Source organism: Chinchilla lanigera, unplaced genomic scaffold, assembly GCF_000276665.1.
Source record: "Chinchilla lanigera isolate Chin_1 unplaced genomic scaffold, ChiLan1.0 scaffold00054, whole genome shotgun sequence".
Classification (NCBI taxonomy): domain Eukaryota; kingdom Metazoa; phylum Chordata; class Mammalia; order Rodentia; family Chinchillidae; genus Chinchilla; species Chinchilla lanigera.
This window is the reverse complement of record NW_004955455.1, coordinates 4,826,532-4,836,469: the sequence shown is the minus strand read 5'-3', so window position 1 is coordinate 4,836,469 and position 9,938 is coordinate 4,826,532. Positions and strand designations below refer to the sequence as shown.

The window sequence follows — 9,938 nt, the reverse complement described above, 5'->3', positions numbered from 1 at the left end:
TGATATTATATATTTTATGTGCAGCCCAGGACAGTTCCTCTTTGCTCAGTGCAGCCCTGGTAGGTTAGACACCCAGTACAGAAGCTATGACCATATTTTAGCTGCTATGTCCTGCACACACCCACGAACTCCTGTGGCCCCAGCAAATCAGGACCGAGCAACCTCCCCTCACTGCGACATGCAGACATCAGTGAGTGCTCAGCAAATTGTAAAGAGCCTGGCTACCTCTTGGCGCTTGGCAGTCTGGGAAGATGAGATCCACGTAGGTCTTGTGGTTCAAGACAGGCAACAGCTGGGAAATCATGACAGCATTCTGGAAGGCTCCATCCTGCAGGTTGGCCAGCAGGGCTGCTCTTGCCTTAAGGCATGCGGGGCCCAGCTCCACCCCAGACAGTGGGGAGGACATTAGGAACTGTGAGAGGGGGGATGCAGAGGGAGGAGGTGAGTCAGCCGGCAGCAGCGGGGCGCCAGATCTTCCAGGCCCTGACCAGCCCACGCCCCACACCCCACTTCAGGTGACCCCTCCCCCCAAGGAGGGCCAGGGCTGCGGGGTCAATTTCCCACCTGCAGTGCCAGTGGGGTGCTGTAGACGTTCCCGAAGTAGCCCTCAGGGGTCTGGGCCTTCAGGATCTTCTCTTGCACTGTCCCGATAGCCGTGGTGATCCGTGGTCTCAGATCAGAGTTGAAGTAAGAGCGCTCCAGACAGGCAAAGGCCAGGCCCGCCACGGCCATCGTGTCTGGGGGGGAACAGGACATGTGATGAGCTGGACACCCACAAGGGGCCGGGCCAGACCAGGCCAGGAAGGGCCTTGGGGTTTAAGCGCTTGTGGCAGAGGGCAGCCACAGGAAGGCTTGAAGAAGTTGAGGCAACACCATCAGATCAGTGAGGGACACCAGTTCAAGTCTGGACGCTGAATGTCCTGCATCCCAGGAAGCCTCTCAGTCCTGGGTAAGCTGGATTTGTTGGTTACGCTACTCCTTGTGAGGCTGAGCTGACAGGGGGAGGCCCAAGAGGACTGTATCCTTCACCACCCTCTCCCAAGCCTAGGTGTAGATGGAAACCTTGGTGGAGTTTTAAACAAACTACTGACTCCATGCAGTCTGATTTAATTGGTATAGGGAGATTCCCTGGCCGTGGGATTTTTAAAGCCCTATTACTCTCTCCTGGTGATTTCACATATCCACAGTGGGTTTTCTTTTCTGCCTTTTTTTTTTTTTTTTTTGGTGCGTGTGTGTGATAGTGGGAATTGAATCCAGGGCTTTCACACTGAGCTCTACATCCTCAGTCCCTTTTCATTTTTATTTTAAGACATGGTCTAAGTTACCAAGGCTGGCCTTGAACTTGTGATCCTCTTGCTTTTGCCTCCCAATTCGCTAGCTTTACAGGCATGCACCACCACGTCCAGTTCCACAGTACTTTTTTCCACAAGGCTCTGAGGCAAAACAATCTCCCTGCTGGCAAGGGCCCTCTGCTATTCTCTGGGCAACTGCCCCCTCTACCTTCTGCATCCTGCTCCACCCCATGCAAGGAACACACTTACTCATGGGATGTCAGGCCTAGAAAAGACCTTGAATAACAAATGACAAGAAACGGAACTAGTGGCCCAAGATCATGCAGTAAGGAAGCAGATCCTGAATCCAGTTCTCGGGCTTCTCAGCTTAAATGGTACTGAGAGAATTACTGTGCACCCAGATCCGTGGTCTCAGATCAGAGTTGAAGTAAGAGCGCTCCAGACGGGCAAAGGCCAGGCCCGTCATGTCCACCGTGTCTGCGGGGAACAGGACCTGTGATGAGCTGGACACCCACATGGGGCCGGGCCAGACCAGGCCAGGAAGGGCCTTGGGGTTTAAGCCCTTGTGGCAAAGGGCAGCCACAGGAAGGCTTGAAGAACTTTCTCTATGCCAGGCATGTGCCAAGCCCTTTGCTTCTGGGAAGTCATTTTCCAGGTGAGGCCAGCTGACTTACCCAGGAGGTCCTACAGTGAGTGTGTGATGGACCTAGGGTCAGGATCACAGCCACTGCCCCACATATCAGCCGCCTCCCCAGTTCCCTCTAAGAAATTTGATAAGGAGGGGTCTTGGGGAAAGCTGAGCATGAGGCCAGGGTGTGGAGGTCTTCAGCTGGGGCTGGGGGCCAGCGGAATGCTGGCCTGGCCTCAGCAGGGTTTGCCTCACTCACCCACAGAGAAATGGTCCTGGTGGAGGTGGTGGTCGTGTTCCACAGCATACAGGAGCTTGCCCACCACACTGTCATGGACCAGTTTCTGGTGGACACACAGGGCCAGGACGCTGAGGCCATACTGGTAGTAGCTGGTATGGGGATGGCCTTTGTGACTGTGCCCTGGGATGGAGAGAGCCACGGGGTGGTCGTGTTATGCCAGGCCCGAGGGCTTGCCTCTGCCCCCTCCCAGCACGCAGCCAGCACACGGGATGCCATTGCTTCGCTCCTCGATGCAGCGCTTTCTTGGAGATCCTTCACTGCCTCAGCTGGCCCTTGCTCGTGCCCACCAGAGCACGCTTGTAACTTAAATGTGTGGCCTGAGGTCCCTGGGCCACATGACAGAGGTCTTTGAATAGCTGGGAATCGGCACAGAATTCCATAGGGAAGTGACACTGGGGACAGCGGGAGGAAAAGGCAGAGCAGCGCTGAGCTAGAAGGGTAAGGACAGACCCTGTATGAAGACCCTGGCTTGTGTGCGGAAAGGGCAGTGTGGTCAGCGCCCACAGAGACATGGGTGAGAGCGTGAGCAGAACAGAGCCTAGAGAGGAGAGAAAGGCAGGCGGGATGCTGCAGGCTGTTAGCAAAGCAGTGAGGGGCCCCTCAGGGGTTTCAGCAGCACTAACAAGATAGGGTTCATAGGGCAGGGGATATAGCTCAGCAGCACAAGCGCCCACCCGGCAAGGGCAAGGTCCTGAGTTCAATTCCCGGTACCAAAAAAAAAAAAAAGATAGGATTTGTATAGAAAGGCCTCACTCTGTCTATTCTGTGCCAGGTAACATCAGGTGGCCAGAGAGTTGCCAGAAAGAAGCTAAGGAGCAGGCAGTCAAGGAGGTATATAGGTGTCCTAGAAGGTGAGTATAGTGAGCTTAGTTTAGGTAGCTGAGTATCAGGGCTGGCTCACAGAGTGTGTGTCGGGTGGAGTTCAGGAAAGGTTGGTTCAAGCATGGCTACTGGAGCAGGCAAGAACATCTAGGTGGAGTGTGAGATAGGTAGAATAGAGAGTGGGAAAGAGGCTTGAGGGGAAAAGTCCAAAGTTCTAGTTATCACCAAGAATATCACCTAGTAAGCCCTCCCAGCCCCTTCCCATACCCAGCAGATGGTGTCCCCTCACCAATGGCCCTCTTCTCATCCTCCAAGAACCACTTGAGCTGTGAGACCAGCCTGTCCCCCTTGCGGCCCCTGACGAACTCGCAGTTGGCCCTGAGAGCAAGCATGTAGAGTGCCAGCTGGCCCATGGAAGGCTTGGTCGGGCAGTCACCGTTGTCATCGCTGGTGGCAGGTCTAGGACAAAGTCAATTAGGAACTGTTACCAATTAACTGTTTACACATTGGTAAGCCTGGCTTAGGGTACCCCACACAGGCATCACAAAGTGGAAAAAGCGCTAATAGTTGGAAACTTTTTGCTAGAACTTCCAAAAGTAAGGTGTGGTCAGCTATGTTCTTGTGAGGTGCATGTCACAGATGTTTAAACAGATGAAAGATCAAACTCAAAGAGAAATTCTGAGGGCACTAGCATTCAAATTACCTGGCTTTGCCTCATGTTTTGGCCGTGCATCATCCTTGCACCCTTCCCTTTCTTTGCTTTCCCCACCCTACATCCATTCCTTGAGAGGAAGTTGCTCTTGACTCTTCAAAGTTCATTCAAACACTAGAACAGTCCTCTCCTTAATGCTCCTTGGAAAGGAGCAGAAAGACACTGCTTCTGGGCTGAGTATGAAAGAATGCAGTTATGAATTAGTGATGTCTGCCTCATGTACAGAAGGGAAGCACAGTCAGGTGCTACTTCTGGGATCAGTGCAAGAGTACAGTCATAGATTAATGATGTCTGCTTCATGCACAGAAGGGACACAGAGTCAGGAGCAGCTTCCTGGCTCAGGGTGAGTGTGGTTATGGATTAGTGATGTCTGCCTTAAGTATAAGAGCATACAGTAGCAGTACAAGGGCCCTGTACTAGTATCTCTGACTTCATCCTATCAACTCCTTCATTCTATAGACAGCGAAAAACCCACAAAAGACAAAATTTGCCTGATGTTGCCAACAAAGTAGTGACAGGCCCACACCAGAACCCAGGTCTCCTGTCCCTTAGGATGTGAAGCAAAACATAGGGAAAAAGGAGAGAATGCAACAATACCCCAGGAGGCACTGTTGATAATCGAGCTTGAGGCTGTGCAGGTAGAGGTCTTCCTTGGTCCCAGCCTGCAGGCTGGAGAGGCGCAGGCCCACATAGATGCTGGGGTTCAGGTGCTCCCGGGACAGCTGGTCCATCCAGGGCAAGAGGCGTTGGCCAAGCCTCTCCACCAGCTGACTATCCAACTGTGGTATGACTTAAAAAGGAAAACAGTGCATATAAGGTTGTAGCCCAGGCCATTAACAAGCAACTGAATTGGCTTTCCCTGGGCCTTCCCTAGGAAGTGAATATCCCTATTCCCATCTTTTTTTTTTTTTTTCTTTTTGAGACAGGGTCTCCCTATGCAGTTCAGGCTGGCCTTCCATTCACTTTGTAGCCTAGGCTGGCCTCGAACTCACAACGATCCTCCTGCCTCAGCCCCCCAAGTTCTGGGATTACAGGCACGTGCCACCATGTCTGGCGCTCCTACTCCCATCTTCACCCTGTATATATCCCACTTACGTGGCTATAATAAAACGCAGTGAATAAAGGGGAAAAGCAGATGTCCCCAAAAAGCAGTTGGAATGAGGCAGGAAGAGGTGGTAGGCTGAAGGCAAAGGATACTACTTCCCCACTCATCAGGAGAGACAGTGAGGTTGGCTATTAATACGTGTGCTATGCCATAGGCACTGCACCCCATCTCACTTGGTCCCCACACTGGACCTGCAATGCAGACCCTGTCATCATTGCTTTGAACAAAACAGGAAGCAGAAGTTCAAAGGCACACTGTGCCTTATACAAGGCTGCAGGGCCGGGGATGTAGCTCAGTGGCACAGCACCTGCCTGGAAAACATGAGGTCCTGAGCTCGATTCCCATACCCAAAACAGAAAACAAAAACAAAAAATAAGCCTGCAAAGCCAAAACCTGGTCTGACTGCAAACCTCTGGCCCTTTGGTACCCTGAACGAATGTTCTACCCACTGACAAGAACTTTAGCCCCACCTAGCATGTGTGACGCATCGTTTCCAAACACTCTAAACCGAGAGCTGGTTCAGCAGGGCTGCCCGGGCAATTTCCTCCGTGCAGATCTGAGAATGATGCTTTTCCTGCCGTGCCATCTCTGTGTTTAAGTAAAAATGGCCTGAGATTGTGAGGCTAGCTACAGTCAGCCATTTGTGCCCTGAAATTTACCACAAACTGTGTCATCGGGATACTGAAATACTCTGGAAGCAGAAGCCTCAGGTTGTTTCCCAGCTCTGGTTAACTACTGTCTTCCTGCCCTGGGAAAGGGACCTGAGCTCAGCACAAGGTCACTTAGAGGAGACTAGTGCGGAGGCACTTGGCACTTTTCTGCCCCTTTTCCTGTCTCACTGCTTTTCAGTCATTGCCAGCTACAGCTTCCCAGTGACCATGGCGGTCTCCACTGCACCACATCCTAGAATGCCAGGCAGGATCCCCCCACCCCAGGACTAAGGAAAAGAACTGCTGCAGAGTGCTTTGCCTGCCTGCCGGGGTTCCTGACACTAGGACTGGGTCCTAGAACACAGCCCTATCTTTCTGAGTTTGGATCCCACCCATTTAGGCCAGTTTCCCCAAGAATCACAGTTATCTGTTACTACTGGGTGACCATTTACTGGTGTAAAACCCTAAATAATGCTTTGCTGTGTGAGGCCAGGCTAGAAAATGTGGCTGGTCTTTCAGATAATGTTTATAAAGGGAGCCAGGGAGTACTGCTTTTTCTTTCCTTTTCTTGATATCTGTTTCCACTTTTCTTTCTTTCTTTCTTTCTTTTTTTTCTTTTTCTTTTTTTTTTTTTTTTTTTTTGAGACAGAGTGTTGCTATGCAGTTCAAGCTGGCCTTGAACTCATTATGTACCTAGTCTGGTCTCTAATTCACAGCAATCCTCCTGCCTCAGCCTCCTGAGTGCTGGGATTACAGGCGTTCGGCACCATGCCCAGCTCCTGTCTCCACTTCTGTAGCATTCTGTCTCTTGCTGCGCTGTCTCTGACAATCTGATCATCTGTTCCTCTGTACCTCTTTTCTTTTCCCCATTCCTGAAACTGGAGAAGGAGCCCTCTGTCCCCACCCTGGGTTCTAACCTTCACTATGATGAGTCAGCTGGGGTTAAAAGTGCTAAGGAGGCAGATGTAAAGGGAGGCTTACACTTTAGCCTCTTTGGAAAAAAAAGCTGGGCAGATTCAGATTCACCACGCATAATAAAAGTGGCCTTGCACTGGGCATAGTGGTGCACACCTGCAATCCCGGCACTGAGGCAAGAGAATCCCTGCAAGTTCAAGGCCAGGCTGAACTACATAGTGAAACTTTGTCTCCAAAAAAACCCAACCCAAAACAAACAAACAAACAAAGTAGCAGCAAGCAAGCTCCAGCCTCGCTAAGGTCTCCTGCTCTCAGGTGCCTCCTGCACACAGAGCCACCCAGCCTTGCCAGCAGAGGACTAATTGGCACTGGCTTTCAGAAGCAGAGGAGCCTATCTTGCTTGCGGCATTGGTACAGCAATCCCTGCCAGGTTCACCAGCACACAGAGATTTCATGAGAAAGCAGGTGCCGGGGATCCATGTACCACAATGAGGAGGTACATGGCAGGGGAACATTCTTAGCCCATCTTACGAGTGAGTGGAGGAGGCTGGGAGTAATTAAAAGACCCAGCAGCAGCAGGCTGCACCTCTATCCAAAGTCAAGTTTCTTCAGAATCCAAGGGAAGGGGACTCTTATGAGGTCAGGCTTAAGGGCTCATTGTCAGGGTGAGGACCAGGCTGGCCAGGTGGGCAGGAGGGGAAGCTGTGACTGGCCCATTTCTGGTCTCCCTTGGGGACTGTTTGGACAAGAATCAAGGACTCAGGGCTGAGGGGTCTGATTGCCCTTGTGGAACACAGGCCAGAGAATTCTAGCGCCCAGAGAAGACCCTGGCCTGAAGTTCCAAAGGTCTAGTATAGCTGGAGCTCCTTGAGCATGTCACTTGGCCAGTCTGACCCTCAACTTCTTTATCTGACGCCTACATTTGTCCGCGTCTGCCTCTCAGGGTTCGTACGATCACCAAAGACCTGGTGTGCAGGGTAAAAGGAGGCAAGGAGGAGAGGTGGGCAGTCGGAGCCCTAAGACCCGCTTCTGCTTCCTGCCTGTCTTGGTGTATAAATGAGCCTGAGCCCCGCACTGAGACTGACAGAGAGGCCCCAGCAGTCCTGAGAGTTGCGACCCTGGGACACACAAGCCGGCAGCGTCTCTGAGCACTTGCTTCTCCCTGCCTGGAATGTGGTCCCCACTCTCTGGCCCACTGGTTCCTCTTCCTCCTTTGGATCTCAGCACCCATAGGCACCTCCAAGGCCTTCCCAGAACTGGTGGTCCCCTGCCTGTCTACTTCCACTCTACTCCTGGGTGGCTTCTCCTATGGTACTCACCATAACCCAATTTGTTTGGTTTTTTTGTTTGTTTTTTTGGTGCTGGAAATCGAACTCAGGACCTTGCACTTACCAGGCAGGTACTTGTGCTGCTGAGCTAGATCCCCAGCACATAACCCAATTTGTAAACTTGATTTCTTTCTTTTTCTTTTTTTTTTGATTTCTTTCTTTTTCTTTCTTTCTTTCTTTCTTTCTTTCTTTCTTTCTTTCTTTCTTTCTCTTTCTCTCTCTCTCTCTCTCTCTCTTTCTTTTTCTTTCTCTCTCTCTCTCTCTCTCTCTCTCTCTCTCTCTCTCTCTCTCTCTCTCTCTCTTTCTTTCTTTCTTTCCTTTTTTCTTTTTGGGTTTTTGAAACGGGGCCTCGCTCAGTAATTCAGGCTGGCTTTGAACTCCCTATGTAGCCCAAGTTGGCCTCAAACTGAAGACAATACTCTTGTTTTAATCTCCCAAGTGCTGGGATTACAGGCATGTGCCACCATGCCCAGCTGAACTTGATTTCTTTTATCCATCCTCTTCCCTAGGATTTAAACTCTAGGAGGGCAGAGATCAAACTGGTCCTGCCCTTTGTTCTTTCTCCAAAGCCTAAGACCAGGCCAGGCACTGAGAAGCCTCAGTAAATGTGTGTTAGATGGATAATCGAACACGTACCTGAATTAATGGGGGAGATCTTTTTCTTTTCTTTTCTTTTCCTTTTTTGGAGACAAGTTCTCACTATGTAGTTCAGGTTGACCTATACAGCCCAAACCAGCCTTAAACTCCTGGTAATTTTCCTGCCTCAGCCTCCTGAGGGCTGGGACCACAGGAGTGTGCCACCATGCCCTACTAATGGGGGAGATCAAGATCCCCTCCTATTGTCTGACTTGATCTTGTCTGACTGCCTTAGTGGACAGTCAGGCATCTAACTAATCTCCATACAAAGCGCCAAACACGGAGGTCCAGACAAACTCAAACTGTTGTGGGAGCCCAGAGGGGCAGATCAATTCCCCACTTGGGCTTCAGTTTCCCCAGCTACATAATGAGGGTCTTGGAAAGACAGTCCTCTCTCCCTGAGACCCAGGAGGAAAGAGAAATGAGAGAGGGGCTGGTTACTCACCACAGAACTCGGCGAGAGCCCCCAGGGCCCCCAGCAGGAAGAGGAAGGCCCTAAGGTTCCCCATGGCAGGAGCAGCAGGCGGGAAGCAGGAGAAACTCCTGGGGCTGGGCTCGCCAAGATTTGTCCGACCACAACAGGTCACCACTCTGGACAAGACGCAGCTTCCTGTCACTGATTAATCTCTCCGCTCCCCTAGGTATGCTAAGTCAGCAAGAGAAAGGCAGAAAGGTCTGTTATTCAGGGGCAAAGAGGGTCAAAGGACAGAGGAAGGAAGGGCAGAGCAGCCTTCCTTGAGGTAGGGGACAAAGGGAGGGAAAGGGTCACAGGGGACTGCATAGGACAACTTGAGCCCAGTCGCTTTCTGTCTCCACTGCTTAAAGAGCCCAGGACCAGAGCGGAAAGCCTGATAGCTGATCTGCCACATTCATTTAGCTGCCTGTCTGGTGTCCCCGCCAGCTGTTCCAGGGGCGGACTTTCAGAACTGAGGTGCCTACCTGCTGCTCCTCACAGAAGCGGCTCTGCAAGTGCCCACCCCGGCTGGAGACAAGAAGCAGGACGGGGAGCCATGGTGGTCACATGAATGAGAACTCTGGAGTCAGCTGTTCTCAGCCTGGCAGCCAGCCCAGAGGGCGGGGCAGCCGCGGGAACCACACCAGACCGGCTGTTTCCTTGGCCGACCGATCCAGCTGCCAACTTCCTGGAGATGACAAAACAAAACAAGTTAAAGAATAAAACGGAATCATCTGCGCCACAGCACCGCGGGGAGCAGGGCAGTTTGCCACACTAACAAAACAATGTTTAAAAGAATCTCTGCAGAGAAGAGAAAGAACAAAGGATCCCTCAGCCCCCAGCCCCACCAGAAGCTCAACGCAGAGTCAGCTAGTGGTGGCTATGTGTCCTGGGCCAGGTCACTCCACCTGAGTTTAAAATTGTGCATAAAGCTGGATGTGGTGACACATACCTGTAATCCCAGCACTTGGGAGGCTGAGGCAGGAGGATCATTGTGCGTTCAAGGCCAGCCTGGGCTACAAAGTGAGCTCAAGGCCAACCTGAACTGCACAGGGAGACCCTGTCTCAAAAAGACCAAATAATAATAGTAATAAT

At 51.5% G+C, this 9,938-nt stretch overlaps 1 protein-coding gene across 1 annotated transcript in view; it reads right to left on the bottom strand.

Moving 5' to 3' along the window:
- Nucleotides 1-9,440, bottom strand: part of Tcn2 (transcobalamin II) — a 22,781-nt gene extending 13,341 nt beyond the window's left edge. The window contains exons 1-7 of the mRNA XM_005396277.1: nt 9,329-9,440; nt 8,835-9,035; nt 4,353-4,545; nt 3,333-3,502; nt 2,180-2,341; nt 565-737; nt 226-412 (exon numbers count right to left, since the gene is read on the bottom strand). Coding sequence (XP_005396334.1) covers nt 226-412; nt 565-737; nt 2,180-2,341; nt 3,333-3,502; nt 4,353-4,545; nt 8,835-8,898 — 949 coding nt within the window. The 5' untranslated portion in view covers nt 8,899-9,035; nt 9,329-9,440. The remainder of the gene's footprint in view (nt 1-225; nt 413-564; nt 738-2,179; nt 2,342-3,332; nt 3,503-4,352; nt 4,546-8,834; nt 9,036-9,328) is intronic.
- Between the last annotated feature and the right edge of the window lie 498 nt (nt 9,441-9,938).